This window comes from Thamnophis elegans, chromosome 6 (genome assembly GCF_009769535.1).
Source record: "Thamnophis elegans isolate rThaEle1 chromosome 6, rThaEle1.pri, whole genome shotgun sequence".
NCBI lineage: Eukaryota > Metazoa > Chordata > Lepidosauria > Squamata > Colubridae > Thamnophis > Thamnophis elegans.
This window is the reverse complement of record NC_045546.1, coordinates 56,800,620-56,828,570: the sequence shown is the minus strand read 5'-3', so window position 1 is coordinate 56,828,570 and position 27,951 is coordinate 56,800,620. Positions and strand designations below refer to the sequence as shown.

At 36.7% G+C, this 27,951-nt stretch overlaps 1 protein-coding gene and 1 long non-coding RNA gene across 2 annotated transcripts; one reads left to right on the top strand and one right to left on the bottom strand.

The window, feature by feature from the left end:
- Window positions 1-9,151: 9,151 nt before the first annotated feature.
- On the bottom strand, window positions 9,152-13,125 carry LOC116509985. The gene is made up of 2 exons (XR_004255589.1): window positions 12,833-13,125; window positions 9,152-10,367 (listed from the first exon to the last, which is right to left on the bottom strand). It is a non-coding gene; the product is annotated as an uncharacterized LOC116509985 (long non-coding RNA).
- A 119-nt stretch (window positions 13,126-13,244) lies between these two features.
- On the top strand, window positions 13,245-26,497 carry SIK1 (salt inducible kinase 1). Its single transcript, XM_032219302.1, has 14 exons — window positions 13,245-13,355; window positions 13,917-14,153; window positions 15,134-15,250; window positions 17,456-17,519; window positions 17,961-18,122; window positions 18,343-18,467; window positions 18,563-18,686; window positions 19,261-19,484; window positions 19,990-20,139; window positions 20,784-20,906; window positions 21,192-21,414; window positions 22,623-22,898; window positions 23,264-23,522; window positions 24,230-26,497. The coding sequence occupies exons 2-14, from the start codon at window positions 14,001-14,003 to the stop codon at window positions 24,624-24,626; spliced, it is 2,397 nt and encodes a 798-aa protein (XP_032075193.1). The 5' UTR covers window positions 13,245-13,355; window positions 13,917-14,000; the 3' UTR covers window positions 24,627-26,497.
- The last annotated feature ends 1,454 nt before the right edge of the window (window positions 26,498-27,951 follow it).

Sequence of the window (27,951 nt, the reverse complement as noted above, 5' to 3'; positions counted from 1 at the left end):
GTTCTTCATGTTTTAGTCTCCAGTCCCCTAATCATCTTTGTTGCTCTTCTCTGCACTCTTTCTAGAGTCTCCACATCTTTTCTACATCATGGTGACCAAAACTGAATGCAGTATTCCAACTGTGGCCTTACCAAGGCATTATAAAGTAGTATTAACTCTTCATATGATCTTGATTCTATCCTTCTGTTTATGTAGCCTAGAACTGTGTTGGCTTTTTTGGCAGCTGCTGCACACTGCTGGCTCATATTTAAATGGTTGTCCACTAGGACTCCAAGATCCCTCTCACAGTTGCTACTATTGAGCATGGTACCACCTATACTGTACCTGTGAATTTCGTTTTTCTTGCCTAAATGTAGAACCTTACTCTTTTCACAATTGAATTTCATTTTATTAGATAGTGCCCAATGCTCAAGTTTGTCAAGATCCTTCTGTATCTTAAGCCTATCTTCTGGAGCGTTGGCTATACCTGCCAGCTTGGTGTCATCTGCAAATTTGATGAATTCCCCATTTATTCCCTCATCCAAATCATTGATGAAGATGTTGAAGAGTACTGGGCCTAAAACAGCCTTGGTGTACTCCACTGCATACTTCCATGTAGATGCAGTTCCATTGAGGACTACTTGTTGAGTGTGGTTGGTCAGCCAGTTACGAAGCCTCTGGTGGTGATGCTGTCTCACCCACATTCTTCTACTTTATCTAGCAGTAGATTATGGTCTACCTTATCAAATGCCTTACTGAAGTCCAAGTAAACTATATCAACGGTATTCCTCTCGTCCACTAATTTTGTCACTGTCAAAGAATGCAATAAGATTAGCTTGGCATGATCTGTTTTTGACAAACCCATGTTGGCTTTTGGCTATTACTTTGCTTGATTATCTTTTCCAGAATCTTTCCTGGTATTGAGGTCAGGCTGATAGGTCTATAGTTTTCTGGATCTATTTTCCCCCCTTTTTTTGAAGATGGGAACCACATCAGCTCTTTTCCAGTCCTCTGGCAGTTCCCTGGTGCTCCAGGATCTCTGAAAGATATAGTTCAGTGGTTCTGAGATCTCATCTGCCAGTTCCTTCAAAACCCTGAGGTGTAATCCGTTTGGTCCCGGTGATTTGAACTAGTCTAGGGTAGACAGGTGCTCACTTACCATTTTCTTCCCTATTTCAATTTGTGTTCCTAATCTGATTTTTGTGGTGCTGTTTTTGATAGGTTGGACTCTTTTATCCCTTTGTGTAGAGACAGATGCAAAAAATGAGTTGAATAGTTCTGCTTTCTCCTTGTTGCTCATCACCTGACTTTTTTCTTGTTTTTAATATGTTGGAAGAAGCTTTTTTTGTTATTTTTTACTTTTGTGGCAAGCCTTTCTTCATTGTGAGCCTTAGCTTTTCTTACTTCATCTTTACAGGCTCGGGCTATTTGCTGATATTCTGTCTTAGTTATATCCCTCTCTTTCCACTTTTTATACTTATCTGTTTTGTCTTTCAATTTGTCAGAGAGTTCTTTATGCAGCCATGCTGGTTTCTTTTGGGAGCTGTTATTTTTCTTCTTCAATTTTTTACATTGTAAAAGTAAATTGCAATCAAGCCACTGTGTTGTGTCAAATGAAGCCTCACAAGTGATGTAAAATGATAGGTTAAAGGTGGAAAGTTTTTCACAGCTCCAGAATTTTCTACAGAAGTCCTTTAGGAAAGCATATTATTGTTTCCTGGAATCCCTCCCTTCTAAATACTACAAGGAAGGACATGATGCAACATTTTCATAAAAATATTTACAGACTTGACTTTGTTTTATTTATTTCTCATATTTATATACTACTATAAACCAAAGACTTACCAAAGGTAAGAAAAAGCATACACAAGGCTTTAACTGTTTAAAATATCAAAGTACCAAATTCCCCAGGGGTATATTACCACAACCTAAATTGTTAATTGAGAATGGTCTGCATTGTTATTGAATGAGTGGGTGATCCACTGAAAAAAAATTTACATAATCTATGGCATTACCAATGACACAAAGTCAGTAACACTTTATCAGCACAAAAAGGGAAGATGAAACAAGAAATTTGTGTCAGCATGATGCAAAAACATTGGAACTGATGACATCAATGTCAGGATTCACATTATAATCCTATGAATATTTCCTTGTAACTACTTCTACATAAGTAGTTAGGAGTAAACTGTAGTGAAATCAAGCTCAGTTTAAAGCACTGGCACAAAGTCTGTGTGCAACCATGACAAGTATATATACAATATATACATAGTTGTAAAGGAAGTATCAAAAGGAACGTGTTGACTCAATGGCTAAGAGGCTGAGCTTGTCGATCAGAAAGGTCGGCAGGTCGATGGTTCGAATCCCTAGCGTTGCGTGACAAAGTGAGCTCCCATTACTTGTCCCAGCTTTTGCCAACCTAGCAATTTGAAAGCATGCAAAAATGCAAGTAGAAAAAATAGGAACCGCCTTTGGTGGGACGGTAACAGCATTCTGTATGCCTTTGGTGTTTAGTCATGTCGGCCACATGACCATGGAGATGTCTTCGGACAGCGCTGGCTCTTCAGCTTTGAAACTGAGATAAGCACTTCCCCCTAGAGTCGGGAACTACTAGCACGTATGTATGAGGGGATGTTTAAATAACATCCGTAAATCACAACAATGAGGAATAGTACACACTGGGTATGATCTTGAATTGCCTCTTGAAAATGAGATAGATAATTTTAAGATAAAATATAATTTTCTCTTTGTAAATGACTTGTGATCCTATCTATAAATCTTGCAGGTAAAACTAGAAAACAAACATAATTAGTGTTTCCCTCTCCTTCCTGCTGCCCTATTCGCCCCCTGCAAATCTGCTTCAGAAGGCTGAAGAACTAACTCAAATGACATAGGCGATGGCACTGGAGGCCATAGGGAAGATGAAATCTCAAGGCAGGCCTGGAATTCTATTGAATAATTCCACCACAAGACAGAAATTCTAGAAATAACCCATTGCTTTAATTAAAGGTGGATAATTTAGAAGGGCACTTTATTGCAGCATGGTCTTCTTTGGCTACTTTATTTGATCTCTTGTGTGATCATATTAGGCAAAAATAAAATGCTCTGACATTCTGTTGCTCCTTGATTTTTATAAACTTAGACACAGACACAGACACACACAGACACATACACAAATCATATACACTAAGTTTATAAAATAGACAATATGGGTGGCACACAAACTAATAAACAAAAAAAATCAGAAAGCAACAGAATCATTATATAATATTAATTGAACTCTTATAGTTTTAGCATATTTTTATTCCTTGTAATTTGTACTTTGACATTTACTTTTAATATTTTTATGTATGTAACAATATCTCAGCAATCATTGCAATTCATCTCCAGAAAAACCTGTCCACAATATAAATTGTATGTATGGTTTCATTTTCAACAAGTGGCAATTGCCTGAAAAATAGATAGATACTCCAAAACATGTGTTCAATCTTGAATTTCAGATCTGCCCTTCCACTTCTCTTACTACTAAAACAGCTGTTGAAGCAGCAGTGTTGGATGATGCAAACCCAGACACTAGCCAATCATTTTATTTTCCAAACTAATACAGAAATAAAAAATAAGCAATGTCTGTCAGCATACATTCAGCAATCCTATGTTGATTGACTTTGTTGACTATAACCACCAAGAACTGAATATGAATGGAGAAATAATTATTAGAGGAGGGGATGTTAATTGCAGCTACTATTGCATCACAGTTAAACTTGGAAATTTAAAAACACATCAATAACTTCTTTTGGAAAGATGATTTAATAAAGAGAACACAATTCAAACTCACTTTAAAAATGCAGATGCTTCAAAGGCTGCACAATTGTGCAATACGACAGACAAAAATCTCATGGTCCCTGTAACAGTTTTGGCAACCCAGAAATGGAACTGATTTATTTTATATACATGAAATATTTATATTCCATCTTCTAATGGTGAAATTGTATTTCAAATAGAGATAGGGACAAATAAAGACCCTTCTCCATTATCTCTACATGGATGTCATGTACAAGGAAATCAAGTAGTACGCATGTCAAGGTCATCTAGGATGGGGAACTGACCAGATAGCATTAAAAAAAAAACATGTAGGGAAAAAAGTACCTTTGTGTGCCCCGAAGTATAACATATAATTATTTACATTTCTACTTGTAATGGTTTTGTAAAGTATATTTTGATTGGGTGTTGTCTAGAGGTGGCCATCTATGTTATTTAAAACATAAATGGCAAATGAATGAATTAAACCAATGAGAAATGGTTTCACTAGGCATATTTATAAATATTCTAGTTACTGGAATCTATTCCTGTGGAACAAATGTAGTGGTCATTGCTGAATATGTTTTTGTCATACCTGTGGGCATGGTATCATTATACTAAAACACATATGTGATTTCATTTCCCAAGTAAACAGAAAAAGAGTTCCAAGGGCATTGAATGTTCAGTAGCTATAGATGCAAACATATGAATTTTGTCTGCACAGATTATTATTATTTGTTAAATTTATTTGCCAACTATCTTGCTGTGGGGCTACTCTAGCACCTTATAACAATAAAATGGAAACAACAAAAAGAGTGTAAACAGAAGTAAAATAATAGAACAAGATAAACAATGAAAAAGAACATAACAGAATATATTAATATGATAACCAAAAAGATGAGTGGTGGAGAGTAGAGAGAAAGATGAGAGGGTTAAGGAGAAATGCATGTGAGATTGTCTCCTCTAAAACAGAAATGCATCACCACACAAACAAAAAGACCCAAAAGGTTTACATAAAATCTGTACGTACTAATTTAAATATATAACTACACCAATATATCATGCTTACTATAAATACAACATATTTTGCCATATAGGGGAAGAAATATATGTCTGTTGTCCGAGTACATTTGGTCTCGATTAGTACAGTTAATGAATCCCACAGCATTAGCCAATTTTGGTTACTGAAATGACATTTTCATGAAAAATGCAGTAATGGGTTCAACTCTAATGGAAGTAGGCAGTGATTTTATGTGCATAGTAATGAAATTTTATAGGAAATGATAAAAACATACAATTAAATGTATGACTAACAAGTCACAGTGCTAAATTTGTACTGTTTTCCTCTGACAGAATCTTCCTTTTCTCCATTTTGTACACAAGAAGATCAGCAGCATCTAAACCCAAATGCAACTTCTCATTTACCAGGCTTAATTGCACACACATTACCTTTTTGTTAACTGAATTTTGGGTCATATTAAAAGTGGCCTGGTATCAACTTGTGCTAAATTTAATATTGCATTAGTAGGACTCACACAGCCTTGACCTACATATCTATTTACAGTTAATGGGAAACATAAAGGCTCTTCCTTGTTCTTCATATTTAAGCAAAATTGGGTTGTTGAGCTCTTTGTGACCCCTAGATACCTGCTAAAGTTCTATGAAAATTTAGTCAGGTGACTTGTTGACATAACAGAGTAGTGAGTTTATTTATTTTTTAATTTACACAGCTGCCAAAATATATTGTTTACCATGGTTTTAAATGCCCATCTTTGAAACAGAATATGCTTCAAGCAGAATATGGTGCTTCATATAATAGTGCACAGAGCCCTCCTGGTTGGAGAAATAATGTTCTTTTGAAGCATAAGAAGAAAGAAATTCAAGACAAGAAAGAGGAGAACATTTGTACATAAGTTGATAAAGGTATAATAACCTTTTTAGCAGTAAATGTCACATTTAAAACACTAATCCTAATCCTAACCCTATCCTATACATTAAAAGGGTATGCTTTGGAGAGCAGGAAGCCATAAATTGCACAATAAACTATGAACAACAACATATATTGTAAGGAATACTACGTCATAGGAATTATGAAATTATAATTATACAGTCCCAAAGAAAACCTTGATGACAAGGAGTTCCAAATAGGATTCTACAAACACTGCCATGTACAAGGAAAAAAAAAAACAGCAACCACACAACTCCTAAATGGAAATTTGGGTTTGTTTATTTTAAATAAATGCTGCCTTGTTATTTTAAAAGTACTAACATGCTTATGAACTTTGTTAAAAATGACAGTAAAACACGGATAAACGTACTTTGTTTCTCAATTGCTTTAAAATAATATGAACTGATAAAATAATTTTAAAAGATAAAAAACAAGCATTTGTTTAGAAATATGACCCAGTAAACTCAGTGTTATCTAGTCCCAAGAAAGAGAGTAACTACAACTAGTTAAAGACCAGTTTAAGAAATTTTGTTGAATTTCCAAGAGGCACAACTCAGTTGTAGGGAGAGAATAGAGTTGCTAGAGAAGCACTGGGTTCTTAAGATCTTTTCTTTCAAACTAGTGAGAGCTTTCTGCAATGTGCACATTTGCCAATTTTTCTCTTCTCTTGCTTGATTTTGATTTTTTTTAACAATGAAATCTGTTTCAGATTTCCATAGAACAGAGGTGTCAAACTCATGTTCTCACAGTGGCATCACATGACATATCAGGACTTCCCCCCTTCGCTAAGCCGGGTGTGGGCATGGCCAGCGCATGACACATTCAGCCCACAGGTTAGGAGTTTTGACAGTCCTACCCTAGAATGTAAGGAGCTGTGGGTGGTTCTTGTTCTGCTTGCTATTTTATTGTGAGTTGGACTAAGGAGAAATTTCCAGTCACATGACCCATTTCCCACAGGAAACACAGGGAACCACAGAACCTGGTTGGGGGGTGGTGGTCATGTGACTGGGTGGGAGTGACATTGAATTAGCCATGCCTACCCACTCACATGCCCACCCAGCCATGCCCACCCACTCACATAACCACCAAAGCCACGCCCACCCACTCACATGACCACCAAGCCATGCCCACAGAACCAGTAGTAAAAGAATTTGAATCCCACCACTGTGTTTACCCACTGCTTTGAACCAATCAATTATTCATTTGGCTTTGAGTATCTTGTGACTAGAGAACAGTCAGACATTACCGTATTTTTCAGAGTATAAGACACACCAAGATTTTGAAGAGGGAAATTTTTTTAAAAAGTTTTTGCGCTCTGCAAATCTTCCTTTTTTCACGAAAACAGGCCCTTTCCCCCGCAAAAAGGGCATGAATAGCCTTTAGGGGTTTTGCAGAGAGTGCTCCTGGGGGGTGCCCCCCCAAAAAAGCAAAAAATGGCCCATTGTTTGCAAAAACGGGCCCATTTTTGGTCAAAAAAGGGTATACATAACCTTTAGGAGGTTTTTCTAGAGTACTCCTGGGGGCTGGGAGGGGGCAAAACTGAGCAGGAAACGGACCTTTTTTCACTCATTTCTGCCCTCCCCAGCCCCCAGGAGTTCTCTGAAAGCCTTCTAAAAGATATGCATGGCCATTTTGGTGAAGGGGGCAGGGTTTTGAGAGGCACAAAATGCTGTATTCAGTGTATAAGACGCACCCAGATTTTCAGCTTCTTTTTTGAGGGAAAAGGTACGTCTTATACTCTGAAAACATACGGTATTTAATATGTAAATTTTACCCCACATCTCACCCAAATAGGTCACAAATTCTCTTCAAAGTTGCAGAACCTCTGAGGGCTCTACCTCATGCCTCCCAGCTCTGTGATGATAGCAAATCTTTGCTCATCCTCTGCTGCAACATAACCATTCTATGGGATGAATAGAGAGAGCAATTAGCACACATACTTAATCCTTTAACTCAGTTTCAAAATACCTGTAAAATGGTCTGGTTTATTTTCCCAGTTTATACAAATGGCATTGGCAAAATTCTTGCCTCTTCCATCATGCTAGCTAGGGAATTCTTGGAATTGGTCCTAAAATCTTCAAGTTGTCAAGATTGAGAAACACTGTTATATTTTGACAAATGGCCAGAAATATGTACTCAATCCATATAGCTAGTGTAGGATGGGGACATATATTTGTTTTACATTTTATGTGAACTGAATGCCAAGGACTAAATTGGAGCTGTGGCAGTTTGGGAGCAAGATATCATTTGAATTGTGAGGGGTCGTTGGTCTCCTGAGCTTGCCATTTTTTTACAGACCAGGGGTGAAATACTACCAGTTCAGGCCTGTTTGCCCGAACCGGTAGTAAAAAATGCTACCATTCACCCGAACTGGTAGTAAAAAAATGCTTAACAAAGTAAAAAAAGTTCTGACAAGCAATGGTAGGAACTTTTTTGAAACTTTTTTTTTTTTTTTTTTTAGCATTTGGGGACTGTTTTTGCTCCCAGGAGGCTTCCCTGAGCCCTGCTAGGCCAAAAAAGGGGGTGGGGGTGCTGCGAAAGAAAGGAAGGAAGGGAGGGAGGGAGGGAGGGAAAAAGGAGAGGGGGGAAGGACTACAAACCTGGCACTAGACGCAGCTTCACAGGTTACCTGGAAAGAGCACAGCAATCCAGATCTGGATGGGACCTGGAGGTCATCTAGTCCAACCCCGTGTGGCAGCAGGACATTGTTAAAGTGAGTTTCTGTCTTTTGGTTCCTCAGTCACATGACCCCCCCAAGCCACACCCACAGAACTGATAGGATTTTTTTTTTAGATTTCACCACTGTTACAGACGTTTCCTTACCCAAACTAAGTAACATCCTCAGTGCTAGTAAGAACTGCAGTTTGTTGTTTATATATTTTAGTGGCTTGCCCTGTCAGTGTTGGTGGAGGGGTCTTAGAGATTCTTTGGTTGGGCTGTTGGCTCTTTGAATTTCTTGATTGTAGTATTGTTTATTTGATTATTGATCTGATGTTAACCTTGCAGTTAATCTATTCTGATGTGGGTGCTGATTGCTGGTGGAGAGGTGCTTGGATCTTTTTGTTCTTTTTGGGGCTGGATGATTGTCCCTTTTGCATAGTCTATAGATGTTGTTAATGTCTATGTGTCTATTAATGTCTGATTTGTCAGAGTGCCAGGCTTCTAGAAATTCCCTGGCATTTTTGGACTTGGCTTGGTCTAGGATGGTCACATTTTCCCAATTGAAACCATGATTAAATCTGTCTATATGTTGTGAAATTAAAGAATTTTCATCATGTTTTCTGACTACTAGTTGATGTTTGTAGATGCGTTCTGCCAGCCTTTTGCCTGTTTGTCCTACAAAGTGGTTGTTGCAGTCCTTATATTGTATGTTGTAGATGACTCCTGTTTTTTCTTCTGGATTGTTCAATCTTTTAGTCTGCTTACGATGCTTTGAAGGGCTTTAATTGGCTTGAGTGCTATGGTGATTCCATGCAGTTGTAGGTCTGTTGGTGGTTTCTGAGATATACTTGATGTATAAATAAACTTTCATAACTCATAACGTATGGCAGTATAATTCTTTTTAGCATTTGTGTTGGTTGTGCTGTATGAGGTTGAGTGGTCAGGAACTATTTGATAAAGTTGCGTGGATATCCATTCCGTTGGAATATGTTGTATAGATGCTATATAAATGCTCTATTTCCTTTTTCTGCTGTTCCAGGTTGCTCTAGTGTGTTGGACTTATTTAAATGCTTACATATCTTCTTTTGTGGGAGGTTGGTTGTTGCTTTGGTGGTGGAGTGCCTGGCTAGTATGGGTGATTTTTCTGTAGACTTGTGTTTCCAGTTTTCCATTGTAGTCTGTGCTGATCATGATGTCCAGAAAGGGTAGTGAGTTGTTGTTTTCTTCACAACTCGCTACCCTTCATGGACATCCTGATCAGCAGAGACCACAATGGGAAACTAGAAACACAAATCTACAGAAAAACCATCCATACAAATATTCTCCTTTATTAGTTTTTAACCCTTACTGGTTGGTTGAAGATACAACTGTTCATAGTGTTTCCTGCTTGTTCTCAATGTTTTAAAGCTAACAGAAATGAATGCTATGACTTCAAATTGGTTTCAGAAGGATTCCGGGACTGAAAATTAAAGAAAAAATATGCCACATAGAAAAATTCAGACTATTGTTGCATTTTAATTTTTCTCAACCTTAAGTTAATTTACTCACAGAAGGGATGCGAACAAGCATCTGATTGTAATCTGATCTCTTTAGCTCAAGCCACTAAATTCTTTGGGACAGACCCCACATAGAGACACATCAATAAGACTCCACAAAGTATTGAGAGGAAAAACAGGCACATTCCTATACAGATTTCACAGTGGCCTGCAATTCCCCAAAGCACTTTCTTTCTTTTTAAAAGGTGTTAGCTCCTCAAATGTTTAGTATCTGAAAACACAGCATTAATATTTAACTAAAATTAGCAGACAGAAAAGAGGGTTACTTACTGTAATCAGGGGTTCTTTATCAATGTAAATTGTCTAATATACACCATCAATTTTGTTGTATTTATTTTGTACAATGATAATAAAGACTATACTACCAGTTATGGTGGAGTGATCACTGAAGATGTCATGTACATTCACAAAACCTTTCAAAGAGCCTAAAAAGGGAAAGGAAGTGGAAAGAAAATCAGTAAAAAAAAAAGAATGGACAGCATTTTGCAAAGAGTAGAATAAATTCCAGGGAGTATATTTGTCCATTACTTACACTTGGGAAATACCAAAATCAACCCCTTTAATAGTTCTATAACTAGTTGCTCGAGGACCATATAGAGTTCTCAAAGCCCTATGCAATTCCTAGACTCCCTCTAAAACTTGTCACTAAATTGTAATATTTAATACAACAGAAGGAGGAAATGCTTAAATATTTGGAAAACAATCCTATTAACAATGTATAAATGAATCCAACTTAATTTACATTCAAATTAATTCGTACTGAGTTTGTCCTGCCTTTACATGTTGCTAAGTGCTGACACTGGAAAACAATGTAACCAAGTTTTCCAGCTTGGTACTTTCCAGGCTTAATTTAGCCACCATATTTGGAAGGCCACAAGCGCATGAACCAGTTACACCAAGCTAGTCCTTATCATTTTGATCCTTTCCTGACTAATAAACTGTTTATTGATAGGTCTATAATAAACTACTGCAGATATGGTTAAACTAAGAACATTATCTTTAAGGTAATAAAGCACCACTTGTCAAAGTGTATTTTCTTCTCAATAATGCCTAGGGAATTATTCACATGGAGTAGCTGTACTTGTACATACTGTTTTGTTAGGCTTCAAGTGCTGGAAGAGGAACACTGAGTTTCATTTCTTAGCAGCATTACCTGTTATTTCACATGAGGTTCTAGCAAATTGGTACAGATCATCACAGATCAAGTTTATATTATCACCTCCATTAAAAGAAAAACTGATGAAGGGAAGCCCAAGACCATTATGTAAATTAGCATTAAGGACATCAAAGAGTTCAAATTCCCCAATCTCTTTTCTGCTGAGACCAGGATTTTTTTTTCTCTATAGCCATTCTGCCCTTCAAAAGATTCAGGTTCAGATTAAAGACAAAATGTTAAGGATGTACAACAATATTTTTTATCTTTACTGCCCAGTCCATTGAAGTTGAAATCCAATAAATTAAAATAAACACACGAACACATAAATAAATATTCTTTTTCGGCCATCTTTCACCTGATTTCAATAGGGTGTACTATCCAGCAATTGCATTTATGATTCCATCCCAAATGTCTAAGCTAAACTGAACATGCTAAATTTCTATTATTTTAAGATTAAAATATAGTTTTTATAAATGCAACTTTTATTTCTATACTTAATGCTTAAAAGATTGGTTATACTTAAAGAAGAAAGAGACAGAATATAAAGGACTCTGTGTAAAGAAAAAAAATAGGTAAAAAAATACACAAACACATATATACTATATACCTCTTCCAATTTCCCAATCCTACTAAAGGGATTATCTCATCTTAAAAGAGCTGCTTGCTAAACTTAGTGTCCCCAATAATAATCTGAAGATTTGATGGATTTCTTTCCTGCTTGGCACACATTAAAATAGGAGCTTGGATTCCTGGCATGCTGACAGATTGTTAAATTTCTTAACTGAACAACAGCTTGGCAAATTTAGATGACACACACTTTGCAGGGGTTGAGGCAAGGTGACTGAAAATGAATTCAGAATAAGATGACAAGGTCATACCAGGTGTTTTGGTTTAGCGTATTCATTAAATTTGTCCATGTAGCAGATATAAAAGATAACTGTTTCAAAGGCATATTCAATCATCTTATATAAACTTTCAGAACTGACCACAGCAAATTGTGGCTACATTTTGAATGCAAGTATTAAGATTTTGCAGCAAATTAACTAATGTAATTATTTAAATAGATTGCCAATTATCTCTTTGGGCTGCTTTGTTTCCAGATAAAGTTGCTTTGAACAAGAGAAATTCCGCAGCCAGAGTCTTAAATAAACAAACAAATAAAGCCTTTTTTGTTCTTGCTATCATCTTTGCAGATTTTGCATTCTCTTAATGGGCACGATAAAGTTGTATCTTCTATTTTCTTCAGTGGCTTCAAACTGAAGGAAATGTCTTTTCTAAAGCCTGAGATCCCTTCAAGTATGGTCAGACAATAGACATAAACTCCACCAAAAAGCCGAGCCAGGTTTTCACCTTGCCTCAAAATGTTTGCATGTAGGTAAACTCTTGTCTGCAGAATCGTGGGTTCACAAATAGCTTGCACAATTGACTAATCTCAAAATTCATAGCCAGCCTAAAGAGCTAAAATCTGCCTCTGATCGAATAAAACGGGTGAGATTCACATACACCGAAGTCATTCACTGTTTTACTGCGTGGCGACATTTATACGCTTTTAGGGATCTGGAGCGTGAAGATTTCTCATCCTACAGTATTTTGACGCAGGAAGGGTGACACATCGTTGCTACCTAGTTCGCCTTCTACCCTGGGGCTCTGGTGCCTTAGGGGCTCATCGAATTCTTGAGTGAAGAATTACGCGAAGAAATGGCTTTCAACGGTGCGAGGAATTTTAAGTTTTACCTGTCCTTGGAAGTACGGCGGACCAAGCACAACCCGAGCGCCGGCGTGCGGAGGGTTAATCCTAGGTGCTGTGCTCCCGCGGGGGCGACCCTCTCAATGATAACAAACGATCACGTGGTGAATCAAGCGGAGGGGGGATGGTTGTTTCACCTCTCCTTCCTCTCTGCGCAAACGTCACCCCACCTTCCCGGTCACCAGGGCGACGGGTCCATCTGGGCGCGCGTCAGAACAGCCCGTCTCTTGGCAACGCCTGGATGTCTCTCTTTTCCTTCTCATTCAGCCTCACGCTTGGTCGCGCGTCGCTCTGGCGTCAAAGTGACGTCAATGGGTCTGTCTCGGTTTTCGAGGTGGGCGGGGGGAGGGCTTCCCGCGTGTTCCTCTGCCCCCGGCGCGCAGAGAGCTCGCTGGCAGCCGGCAGAGCAGCCGCGGCGGTGCCACGAGTAGTAGGAGCAGCGACGGCAGCTTGAGAGCCTGGCAGCCAGACGAGCGCGGAGGCGGCAGCCGCTTGGCAGCCGGGCTCAAGGTACAGCTTCGGAGCGAGTCGCGCGGGCAGGCCTGGAGCGGATAATGCGAACGCTTGCGGCGCTCTTTCTTTCTTTCTTTCTTTCTTTCTTTCTTTCTTTCTTTCTTTCTTTCTTTCTTTCTTTCTTTCTTTCTTTCGCTCGCTCTATCTTATCTTATCTATCTATCTATCTATCTATCTATCTATCTATCTATCTATCTATCTCTTTTCTTTCTTTCTTTTAAGGCCACACGAAAAATCTATTTGCGAGTGTGAGAGTAGATTCTCGTTTGTACATTCCAGATCCCATCCCATACATTTTTACTGGGACGTTTGTTACATGGACAGTAGATATTTGGAGAGAATTCCCAAAGATTTAACAGACTATTTTTATTCTCAGTGTATACATCTCATTCTTTATTTTTTAATTAACTTGGAGCTCTCACCACAGAAAAGCAGGGGAAGCTTTCTATTGCCTCCACTGCATTAGCTTTGTCTGGGTGGAAAGCGCACCAATTTCTGAAGTGATCTGGGTACGCTTTAACAGGGGGAAGATTTCAATGTACTTTTCTTTCTCTGCAGGCGCAAATTGCCATCTTCACAAAGGAATGCTTCTGCCGACATCCTTTTAATTGGTGTTTGCCCCCCCCTCCCCCAACTCAAATCATGGTGATCATGTCAGATTATACAGCCGTTCCCACCTCAAGCCAAAGCCAGCAAAAGCCTCTTCGGGTTGGATTTTATGATATTGAGAGGACCTTGGGAAAAGGCAATTTTGCTGTGGTCAAACTTGCCAGGCACAGAGTAACCAAAACGCAGGTGGGTGTGAGATTGTACTGCCTTACCTGGTAGAGAAAACTAATCATGATACATTGGGAGATGGTGCTCAGTGGAATTAATCAATTTTCCAAATGTACAATAAACCAATTTACACTGACAGTAACTCCCTGTTGTAGACAGTAATGAACAGAATAGAGTTTAAGTTCTAGTAATAGCAAATTATTCCACACTGACAGTAACTCCCTGTTGTAGACAGTAATGAACAGAATAGAGTTTAAGTTCTAGTAATAGCAAATTATTCCACACTGACAGTAACTCCCTGTTGTAGACAGCAATGAACAGAATAGAGTTTAAGTTCTAGTAAATAGCAAATTATTCCACACTTCAAATAGTTCCCCAAATAAATATAAAGTAGAATGACACTAAATCATAGAGGAGTCTTTTGTGGCGTTGGTTTCACAGTTATTGCTGGCTTAATTATAAGTATTGTTATCCTACTATTTTTTCCCTAAACGATTGCTACTTTTCAGAATGATAAGAGTTAGGCACTTGGGGCTGACTTTTTTAAAGAAATCAAATGTGTGTAACAGTATACATGCTTACAAGCTTTGTTCATTTACATTTGAATATTTGATTATACGGTAACATTTGGAAAGTGCTAACATTATACAAAGCATAGAAATCACATTAATTGGGCAATTAATTTTATTTAAGAAACAAGTGAATTAAAAAAAAACATTTCTACTGCAACTAAATATGTCTAAAGTTGCTCATATATACTGCTCATATATTTTTTGTAAGTCCTGTCAGACTGTTTGTATTAAAATATTTTAGATGTTGTATTATTTTAATTTTCACATGTATTGTATATTGTCTTCCTTAAAATATGCTTAAGAAGGAGTTTATGTAATTTTATAGTTTTAGTTTTTCTATGTTTTCAAAACACTTACTTTTGTGTTAGTATTACTTGCAGCAACATAACATATTTTATGAGTGTTCTGTTTTTGTTTAAACCTTAGGTTGCAATAAAAATTATAGACAAAACACGGTTAGATTCAAGCAATCTGGAAAAAATCTATAGAGAGGTTCAGATAATGAAACTCTTGAATCACCCCCACATAATCAAACTGTATCAGGTAAGAAATGATTTCAGATTATTGCCTGCCTATTCGATATATTTTGGGCTTTATTCGCGTAAATAATACTTGATTCCATTATAAGATGGATGTATTATTTCCGATCAAAACATGTTAAATAGCTTAAATTACAATGTTTCCAAAATGCTGACTCACTGAAATTTAGTTCTTGTTGTTTTTAAGTATATTTGATATTTATAAAAAATATTTTGTTTATAGTATATGGAAATTTTTAAGAGAAAAATTCAAAAATCTGTGTGTATATCTTTTTATGTTCACAGTTTAAATTACAAATTGAATCTGGATATAGTTCAAGCATATATGTTTTAGATCAGGCTGCCACTTAGAATTTTCCTTAAAATCTTATTTAAAATATAAAATAAAAGCCAGAATGGAATGCTATGCAATTTCCCTCTAGTTCACCCTGATTTGCAGTTACATTCTATAAAAAAAGAGAGCAAATTGGTATATTATGCAGCTAATGAGTTGTAATCCTCTGAATAAACAGAATTGATCTACATATTTTATAATATTACATAATTAATGTAATTAATATTATAATTTTATAATATTACTGTTTGATAGAAATACCTACATACTATTAGAACAATGTCTAATAAAGAGGAAAAAATGTTTAAAACATTTCTGAAACATGTAACAGAACCAATTTTCTGTATGGCGTGCAAATACCTATCATAAACTTGCTAATAAACATTTTGCTTTTTAGGGAATAAACAAGTAGCTTAAAAAATACAAAAATGACAACCAAAAAGATATTTATATAAATAATTTATTTTTAAAAAAGGCTTTGCCACTGCAATATTTGTGAATGTCTGCTATCTATGGTCAATCTACACGGCAATATAATATGGTTGAGTTTATTTTGATTTTACTTCCATAGAAAAATAAATATTTAAGAAGGTTTAAAAAATTAAATACATCGTATTAATTGGCTATTTGAATAAAGCAGAATGGTTTGAGGAGTTTTGTTGGATCTCTCAATTTACATGTTTCATAGCTGTTAATATTGTGTTGGGTGCTTCTGTTTGATGGAATTTGAGCAGCAGTAATTAGGTGAAATGCCACTTTGAGTGTGGAAGGATGGTGTTGACATGATTTTAACAGTCTAATTTTAATCCAGCTGGCTTTTTCCCAGAAGTTTTTAAATGCCTTATTCCTTCCTAGCTCTCTCCCTCCTTAATAAGATACACATATGTTTTTATTATGTGTAGGATGCAAGTGCTTTTTCGTGCCTTTGATATTTAAACTTCATTAGACAATGTTAGAATTTATAGCTCTTGAAATTTTACACACACACACTCACTCACTCACCCACCCACCCACCCACCCATCCACCCATCCATCCATCCATCCATCCATCCATCCATCCATCCATCCATCCATCCATCCATCTCCCTGATATTTTTATGGATGTGAGATACAAGTCAACATCATCATACTAAAATGTTCCAATTATACTTGAAGGAATTTCCTTTGGATAATTTGTATTTATGATTTAAGGCAGGATAATTTCACTGTTTAGAAACTACTGTACATATTAAGTATTTTTTAAAAAACAAATCAAATAAATGCCCTTTGAAAATATGCTGATATTGGAAGAGCCATTCATATTTTGATGGCAATGGATGTTGCAGTTAGGCATGCTTAACCCTAAACTGGAACAGCCTTCTCCAATGTGGTTCTATATAGATGTTTTGGAACTGCAACTTCCAGAATGTTCTATCATATTTGGAGAACCTCAGGTTAGCGAAGCCGGTACCAAATAAAGAAACATATACAATGTCAAGTATAAACAACTAAATAGCTTTTTTGTTCCTTAATGTATATTTCAATTTTATTTGTCATCTGTTTTTTCCAAGTCAGGTGATGATTTGTATTAAATGGAGTTAAATATATGTCTTATCATTATATATGTTTTAATAAACATTAATTAACACAAGAAATTGATATTATTTAATGAAAAGTTAGATGCCAATCAGATGTCTGCATGCAAAGATGTGCAAGAATTGGCTTCAGGCAAGGAAAATTAGGTTTTCCTGTAGGTCTTCTCTGTAGATTAAATACTGGTAAACAAGGAAATGCATGTTTTGTGGTATTATAAATGTGCTTTATCTTCAAAGGCATATTCAGGATTTCAGAAGTTTACATCTTTGATATATTGTTTTTCTGTCTCATATTCATCAGGTTATGGAAACAAAAGATATGCTTTACATTGTAACCGAATTTGCAAAGAATGGCGAAATGTTTGGTAAGTTCTCATGGTATATTGGCATATTATTAACAACTACTTGCTTCTTATCCATCATTTAAATAACAGGGCCTCCACCATTCTGGCAGACAGATAGAGAATTACAGAAAGAAGGCAGCCCCTTTTCTCTTCTTATGGAAACTTCTGCTATATTATAGACTCTTCATCAACCGAAGAGTCATAATTAGTTACAAATCTCTGGCCATCATGGAATGGTTTATACTGCACACTAAACAAAAAACAAATAGAGTGTATGTTGACTTACTACTTTGTGTGAACCAACCCTATGTCTGCTATAGATTGAGTTGTCCAGTAGTAATATATAATTTAAGTAGCTGAAGTGCAGCTAAGTAAGGAGGTTTATTTGTAGATGTTTTTAAGAGGTTATTGAAGCTGATATTAACACAAAGACATTTCTGCCCTTTTAATCATGTTTGACAGATCACTTAACTACACGTGGGCACCTGAATGAACATGAAGCTCGGAAGAAATTCTGGCAGATACTTTCAGCTGTGGAGTATTGTCACAGCCATCACATAGTACATAGGGACCTCAAAACGGAGAATCTTCTGTTAGATACTAACATGAATATCAAGCTTGCAGGTGAGAATGCTGCCACTGCAAAACATTTCATGTTTTCCAATTCTTTTCTCATTAGAAGTTTATTATATGCTTCTGAAATAGACACAGCCTTGAAATCTACATTTGAAAATCAGTAAAATGGATGTGGTGGTCTTTGATAACTGCCAGAATAGATACAAATACATTTACCTATTCATATATTATTAATAAAGACTGGTGTTTTATCCATCTTCCTTTCTAGACTTTGGATTTGGAAACTTCTACAAATCTGGTGAACCTCTGTCCACCTGGTGTGGAAGCCCACCTTATGCAGCTCCAGAGGTTTTTGAAGGAAAGGAATATGAAGGCCCATACCTTGATATATGGGTAAGCTGTAACTCCCATATTACCCATCTGGTAAGATACCAAAAGGATGATATCGCGTACTTCATTGACTATATATATTATTCTGTTGTTGACAGAGCCTTGGTGTGGTGCTGTATGTCCTTGTCTGTGGTTCTCTCCCATTTGATGGACCCAATTTACCATCTTTAAGACAAAGGGTGCTAGAAGGACGATTCCGTATTCCCTATTTCATGTCCCAAGGTGGGATTTCTATTTTTTTAATTTTAACACTTTCTTGTTTTACATTTTAATGTTTTTAAACATTTTGAACATACATTTTAACATTTTGAATGAAAGATTTCTTTAGCTCTGTATTAATTAGGAAAATATAGTATTCTTTTTCTACATTCAAAAGCATTCAAAATGTAAAAGCTATTTAATAAGATTTTTCTTTAAGAGAAAAAGGTCTCAATATACCATATATATTTTAGAATTTATTTTAATCTTTCAATCACTGATTATTTTGTCAGTAACTGAATTGTTATTCATTGACTCTAGTACTTAAACAAGCTTGTCGTGAAACTAGTACAACAGAATAATCCCTTCAAGTTGTAGTTGTAAAATTTTAAAAACAACTGAAGTTCCCTAAGCTTTTGTAAAGGAAGTGGGAAATAGCTATGGAGATAGATTAGTCTTGGTTATTAAACAATTTTTATAGGCTTGCTTTTTTGTGAATAAGGAGACTTGAACGCTCATTTAACTTTTAATTTACTCTGTTTGCCCTTTATTTTTATGTTCAAATGTTGCTGTTCTTGTCTTCTAAATAAATCACCAGATTGTGAAATGCTTATTCGACGGATGCTGGTTGTGGATCCTACAAAACGAATTACAATTGCTCAAATAAAGCAGCACAAGTGGATGCAAGCTGACCCATCACTTCAGCAGCAGCATTCTTTGCCCTTCTCCATGCAGAACTACAATTCCAACCTGGGGGATTATAATGAACAGGTCCTTGGGATCATGCAGACTCTTGGCATTGACAGAAAAAGAACGATTGAGGTGAGTTTCTGACATCTTACTCTGAAAAGCCATGGTATCTCTTAGACCATATGAGTTGGGCCCTTTAGGAAAGTGACATGTTTGCCTATCAACTATCAATGCATTGCTAAAAATGCATTCCTGTGTAGCTGATATAATTTTACATTTGTTTGGAGATTCGAGACAGAAATGCTTTTCAAATGCTCAATCTGGCATGAAATTTTAAAATTTGAAATCATAGAAGGTTTGATTTCGAGAATCCCGATTTTTTCCATTCCTGAAGAAGCTCACATAATCCCTAAGTCTGCCTTTGTAACAATGGCTAAACCTTTGAAGTATAACTCTTTTAGCCAGTAATGTTAAATATCTTATTTTGTGATAAACTGGTGAGGGGAGGGGGGGAGAGTGCATATGTGTGGGGTTGTCTTTCTATCAAGCAGAAGTTTTTGGGATTAGAGAACGGATGGCTATTCTTTTTTTTAATGTATCTGTGCACTATAATTCGTTTCTGTTTCATTTCCTGTAGTCTTTACAAAACAGCAGCTACAATCATTTTGCTGCAATTTACTACCTTCTTTTGGAGCGCCTCAGGGAGTACCGTAGCAATCAATTGTCCCATCGCTCAGTAAGCAGTCGCCAGCAAAGACCAAGAAGTTCAGACTTCAGCAACCTTGAGGTAAGGTCATATATAATCATTCTTATGTCAGCTAAGTTAAGTCAACTGAATTCCCCATGCAGGTTTTTTCCCTCTCCTTCTCTTAGAGCTGAATCATAGCTTAGAGTGCCAGAAGGCGGCATCTCCCTCATTGTTTTTTGTTTAATCTTGTGACTATTTCAGCAGTTCTGGAATAAAGCATATTTCATTGTAGGTTAAAATCAAAATTTGAATTCTGATAAATAAATTAGAATAAATTATGTAAGTGTTAAACCATTTGCTGTAGGAAATCTTGTGCATTCAGCATCAGCCCACAGAGCTGACAGATTTAGCTGGCATTGTACTTAATGTTTTACTCTCCAGTTTATTTTTCTGAAATTCAAAAACTAAACTCAGGATATGTATTTATTAAAGGATAATTTAATTAGTTCTGCCACATTTTGTGGGAGCTTCATCACTAGAAGTTTTCAAGAAGAGAGTGGAGTGCCATTTCTCAGAAATGGTGTAAGGTCTCCTGCTTGGGGTTGTGGGGTGGTGGCCGGGTCGAACTAGAAGACCTACAAGGTCTCTTTCACTCTGTTAATCTGTTATCTGTTATTTATCTAGATTGTGCAGAAGGTCAAATGAAATGTAGTTGATCATTGCTTGGTTTTGAATCTCTTTAGTTGACCCAGGATAAAATTGCCAGTGAGAACTTGAGATCATCTCTGCTATACCATCAGCCTCCGAATCTGATTCAGTCCCCTTTGCAGGCAGATATGGACTGCGACCTGAACACCCCATTACAGGTTGGTGCTTTTAGCATTCCGACTTAATAGTTGATTGGAGGCCATCAAGTGAAACAATCCCAGAACCAAGGAGGCTTAACAATATGTTTAAAGATCTATCTTTTACTTTTACCCTCCATTGTCAATCTGCATTATCACTTATGTCTTCTTGGGAAAAATACCATAGAGGCACAAACAACACTGCCCAAAATTGCTTCTTGTGAGATGGGTGGCCATATAAATCTGATGGATAGATTAAATTAATAAAGGCACTGTATTATTCCTTTTTATTGTTTTACTTTTCAGCCATTGTTTTTTCCTATGGATCCGAACTTCAACACCCTTTTCAGGAATCGTTCCATCTCTCCAAACAGCCTCCTGGAAACTACAATCAGTGAGGAAGTAAGGCAGGACAAGGAACTGGAGGATGAAATCAAATCTTTCAATCCAATTGGTTTCCCCAGCAACACAAGTCGAAGACACACATTGGCTGGAGTAACAACTCATTTTTATCAACATTCTCCACCATGTAAGTGCTGTGAAGATGGGATGCAGAATAAATATTTAAAAGAGTACTTTCTCTTTTTATTGAAATTTTAGTTAATTATACCAAATTTATTGGTGTATTCCTTCTTCATCTATTGTCATGTGTCTTTGTTCATAGTGTATTTTTAAAATAAGCTTAGGTTTGAAAAATCAGCTGTCAAAGTCTTTAGATTAACCTGTATTGGTCATGGTTACAAATAATAATTGCCTCAGTTGTACCATATTCTGAAATAACCTCTCTAAGGAAAATAAAGTAGCAGCTGGGCTAAAAATATGGACTTCCTTTCTATCCTTCTTTTGCATATTCAGGTATCTCTTTGCCTATGTCATTTGAGAATACCTATATATTTTTTTCTTTTGATTCTACTTAAAATGTTAGCAATTATCATGTAGAACATTCCAGGCCACTCTCTGAAATAAATACAAGAAGTATTATCATCCATGTCACCTATTTAGCAATAATTGACAATATCATCCTAGTTTTCTATTTTCTCCTTGGGCAATAATATAGCTTCTGGGTATTGCGACTTTATAAATTTATTTTACCAATGGGGTGTAATTACTTAGGCACGGGTTCACATTAGAGGATAAAATTAAATTGTTTTTTTTAATTCTCCCATATCCTCCCCCTTCCCCCCACTACTGGAGCAGGATATTTTGGTCAGTAGTATTGTGATCCAGGTAGCATTCATTCATAATTTGTTATTTATAAAAATAATAAACAGGGAGAAAACCCCATATTCACTAGCACTGATGATATTACATAGTCAGGTAATGAAAGGTGTCCAAGCAAACAACCAAGCTTAGAGAGCATCAAAGACTCCACCATTCATAATTTGTAAAAACTAATTTGAAAATGGGAATATCTGTTAAAGAAGCAAGTCTTCCTAATGATTTAAATATCAGATTAGTTCCTGCAATCCTTTATTTCTAGCGAACATGCTACAGGAATGATGTCCCATTGCTTTTAATACATGCTTTAGCAATGAAATTGTCCCACAATCTTTCCCTGTAGTTAAGGTTGCATTGAATTGAGTTTCATATTGTTTGACCTCAGCCATAGTACTGCCTAAGGTTTTTGTTAAGCGTAGTTCTTTTGTAAGTAGGAAAGGTTCATCTTATATACAATACGCTTGTTATTTCTGTATCAATTTCACAAATGTTCCCTTCTGCCTGTTTTTTTATATGTAGGTATAGTCATTTCCTCTTCTGCAAGCCCTACAGAAGGAACCAGTTCGGACAGCTGTCTCCCTTCGTCAGCAAATGATGGCTCTGAAATGCTGAGCAACTGTTTAGAAAATCAAATGAACCTTGGTCACCCAACCACAGCTAGAGTTTCATCATCATTCCTGACTTCTCATTCAGATGCCCCAGTATTGCAAACTCAGGGCTGCAGGGGTGGTACTTCTCTGTTGCCTGTCAGTTTCCAAGAAGGAAGGAGAGCTTCTGATACCTCATTAACTCAAGGTAATCTTTCCTTGTACACACATAATCCAGAGCCACCAAATATTCTCTAGATCTATAATAGAAGTTTTAGACATTTGGCTAAACATGGTCTACTATACACCATGTTATATGCCTATTTGAAATTGTGGCCATGCTGGTATTTATAAAGAAACCTGCAAGTTATTTATAGTCACACAAAAAGAACATACATACGTATGAGACAGAGGAATGTGTGCGTGGGAATGTATGTGATGAAATCAGATGATAATCTCTGGCTGTCATTCAGCGTTGCCTACGTGGGAAAGGAGGGATATAACCTTGAAGATAGTTGTTTGCTTAAGGCATGCATTATTTGTTAGATCTTGTGTTTTTCTGTTGCTCTGTAGGCTTGAAGGCATTTAGGCAGCAGCTCCGAAAGAATACTAGAGCCAAAGGTTTTCTTGGACTGAATAAAATCAAAGGCCTTGCTCGCCAGGTGTGCCAGTCCTCCTCTGTTCGGATAGCACGGAATGGCCTGGGCCCTTTCCAGCATTCTCAGCAGAGTTCCTGCATATACAGCAGTGGGGGAAATGGTAGCAGCAGCGGCAGCAGCGGAAGTGGTAGAGAGAGCAGAAACTTACTTGAAGAGGTGCTTCAGCAGCAAAGGTGAGCATATAGCCTCTTGTCATGAGAACGCTCCTTAGACTGCAGGCTTTGCAACAATAGTAATATGTATTGACCTTGGGCTCTCTTTATTTTTTATTTTTACTTTATAAAGATTCTGGAGAGGTTTATTGACCTCTGCATCACTTTGAAATAAAGTGCTCAGGTTTAAACATATTTTAATGATATCAAATTATTGGGCGCTCAGTGTTTCTGTTATTAGCTGGATTTATTTGGGAAAAAATTGTTTTGAGATTGAAAAGATTTATAAAAGATAAAAGAAATATTTTTGTGCTCATTGTTTTTCCATGATATTAAACTAAAATTCTTCTCAGCTCAGTGCCCTTGGGAATATATGGTGATCACATCAGTAATGCTGGCCAATCATTTGCAGATTCTGCCTTTTTTGTATTACCTATATGTCCATGAACTTAACATGAATTGACACATCCATATATTTTGTATGGATAAGACATACATATTTTTGCTGATGTAAGCTGCAAGAGCCTAGAGAATGGATTGGATCAGCATGATACGTGTCCCTTACTTTGCATAAAGTCGGAGTGTTTTTGTGGGGCTAGGATAATTTCAGGAAAGTTGCTGCACTCTTAACCCCAAAAGAGTTAGAAGAATAGCAATAGTGGCTGAGAGCAACATTGGAAACTTGGGACAAGTGAGTAACCTCTTTGCTTTCGCTTTCTTCTGTTCAGAATGCTCCAGCTCCAGCATCACCAACCAACCTGTCACCAGCCTTCTCAGTCACACAACATTCCCTTGCCCGACTCTTCAAGCAGTAATACATCTAAATCCCTACTCCTGTCTGAACTACAAAATGACAACTCATTAGAGCTCGCTTTTTATAACACTCAGTTTCTTCAGCCTCACCTTTTTGGAGTTGCTGTCTCTCCAGTAACTTCAGCTGCTCACCTTTTCGATACCCATCTACATATTAGTAGCAATGTATCTCCAGTTGCCTCTATGTTTTCTCAACCAAGTCGTTTTACTGTGCAACCTCTGAACTATGACGCAGTTACTTTACAGCATGGGGACTGTGAAATGGAGGATCTTACTTCAAACCAGATGGGGAAATTTGTCTTAGTCAAATGAGATTTTTCTCCTGTTTTCTTGATCATCATCTTCAGGAGAGAACAGTTCTATTACTAACACCTACAAATGAGAGATTTTATTTTGCTAAGTGAATATCAGAAGCAATAACATGTTTCAAATATGTGAAGAGGCCATTCATTTGAAGAAGCTCGTCTTTATAAAACTGAAAAAGCAATACTTAGGTCCTTTGGCTTCAATATTATTGCACTGAACAAATATGAGAAAACCTTTTTGTTTGGTAGAAACTAATGAGTCAGGTGTGGGGGGGGCAAGGGGAAAATAATAGTTTTCTGGTACTGTATTAAAGTCGTATCTGCTGTTATATAAGAGTAGATGGTTGTTTCTGGTTCTGTTGTAACAGGAAAAGCCTTTTCAAAGAAGTGATTAGTGTTATGGTATTCCAATTCACTTCACTTGTTTATAGATTTGTGAAGATGATTACCTCTTATAAAAACTATCACAAAAACTCATAGTAGCATTACGCATTGTAGAAATATAATTGCTCAAAGCATCTCCACTTTTTATGTTCATGCTAATAAAACCAACACTTCTGTTTTTCTTCCCTACTCAGATGACCATAGCTTGAGAAAACTGTGAACACTTTGCTTAGTATCTCTCCTGTAGAAGCTAAGAAAAGTTTATAATTACGAGAAGCAAGTTAACATTATAAGCAACATTGAGGATTTTGTTCTGAGTCTACAAACTGTTTTTCTGCCTTTGTTTCTCTTTAGCAAGAGAAACTTAAGAATATATTACCTATCGGCTTGGAATTGCTCATACAGTGCTTTAGGAAATATTAGGGTGAAATAGCAAGAGCTGTTGGGTTGGAAAATATATAAACAAAAGTTTTGTTTTCCTTCTCAAGCCATGACCTCACTTTGAGGGTGTGTGCTGGGCATAATGTTTTATAGTGCTGTATGCATTTATTGCTGCTACAAATGAAATTTTTATGCATTTCCTTTCGGGGTCCAAACTGAACTAGCTTGTTGGGAAAAAGTGCAATATTTTAAAAATAAAACAGTTATTTTGACAGTTGAAAGAATAAGAAAGCACAACTGTGATTTTTTGAACAAATTAGTTACCATGGAAAGAATAGCACAATTTCTGGGTTTTGTTGTTTTGTATCTGAACAGATTGGTTTTTCTAAAAAAATTAGATTTTTTAATGTGTAGTTTAATATGGTCTGTTGTGTGCACACATAACAGGAATTGGAAATCATTACACACTACAAGATAGCCTTCTGAATAAGCTATTTTTTTGGCTTCATGATGTACGGTCTCTTACCATATGGTGGCTTCTGTCTGCATTGATGGAAGCCAGGCATAGTTTGGCACAGAAAGGGAAGATGGTGGCTATCCTCTTGTCAGTGGGTACAGGAGGATGTAGGAACAGGTTAGGAGTAGGTGAGCATGTGGTGAGCCATCTGGGCTCCCAAGTTACCATTTGGATGCCAAAACTAGTTGATTCTGTCTAATTCTTTAAGGACCCATCTCTAAAAATAACTCGGGTGCCTTCAAGTTGCTGCTGCTTTGTGCAGCCTGCAGTGTTATATATGTAAAAAAAGAATATTACACACACACACACACACACACACACACACACACAAACACAAACACAAACACAAAAATAAACCAAAGATTGTCTGGCAGATGGGAAGAGAGAACGGGTAAGATAATGTATGTTCAATGGCTTTGTCTGTGACTCTTGAGTTTCATTCATTGATATGTAGTGTCTGCATGTCTGGAGCCTTGGGTTGCTGGTTGCTGTTTCCGCTGCTGCTGCTTCTTTGTTTTGTAAGACCTTCAAGGTGAAGCTAAATTACTTTGAGTAATCATCTTGGACTGGTGCCTTTCAGCCAAAAAAAAAAAAAAGTAAGATAAAATAGCTTATGTGTAAAGTGGCAGGGTAGATGGTTTTGAAAGGTGACCTCAACAAGGAAAACAAGGTCATGCCAAAGCAGCAGCATTGCCTTCATGTTCATAAAACAATTCCATGTGTTATTTCGAGAACCATAGGCTTCTTTTGGATCTTTCTCTTTTATCTGCCATGGATCAACAGGCCATAAAAACAATCTGTTGGTTCTAAGCAGTGACAAGCACTTTACTTCTAGAATCTCCTCTGCAAATGATAAAGAATATGCTTTCAATTATCCAGAGATAGAAAAAGGTCATTTTCAACATTTCAGGGTTTGTGCATTGCTGCTTCTCCTTGTCATTCTTGACAGTACTATTTGGCAGACTACAATGCAATAGATTATTTAAAGACACTATGTGATTGATTCAGTTAAGATGTATAGTTTTTATTTTTTATCATGACTGAAAATAATTTTGTTTATGTTAAATAGAGATGTGCAACAACTAATTAGTTGTGTTTTATTTAATATTTAAATAAATAAAAAGTTTTAAAATAATTTGTGATCAGTGCTGCTTTTATTTTGAAAAATAATAACTATGAATATATTTTTGGGACTCCAAATCTGCACCTTGTTTCATAAATCTCAGTTTGGGAATCGACACTAGTGGATTAGGAAGGCTAGGCCAATCCAGTGGCCTATCCTCAATCCAACAAGACCAAATGCCTGTGGATTAATGACCCTTTGAAACAGGGCACTTTCCATCTGTAGTTCTATATTGGGTTACATTCTACATCAGAATGGTGGGTTTGGGTTCCCTTGAACTCTCGGTTCTTGCTTGAAGATTCGATAGCACTGTGGATGCTTTTGTACAAATCCATGCCAAGCATGTTTCTTTCTGATCAAGAGGCCCTGCTCATAAACATTCATGCCTTGGTCAGTTTCTGCTCTGATTATTGTAATGAAGTCTATATGTGGATGCCCTTGAAGACTGTTCAGAAACTACAATAAGTTCAAAATGCAGCCATGCGGGTAGTTACATGTATATTTCTGTATACATGTACACTTCTGTATACATGTATACAGCTACTTCATGAGCGGTAATGGCTCCTTATAGATTTCTGGGTATAGGAGGTTCTAGTTACTATCTCTAAAGCCATTCATAGCACAGGAGCTTGCAGGACTATCTACATCAGGTTGTTTCTAACAGTCTTACAAGACCTGACAAATTTGGCATCTTTGGGATGATCTTTGAGAAGATGAACTTGACTGGGGCTCAGTCTTGGTTATATCCTATTGTGTTTTGGAATTTTTGGTTGATTATTTCTCTTCTGTATTTTAATTTTATGTTAGTTACCCAAAATTGTGTTCACTTGTTGGGCAGTCATAGAAATCCAATGAATACATTCTATATCAAATTATGGCTCAGAAACATTATTGATTATAAGAAAGATTTGTCTCACTTCTTTCCAG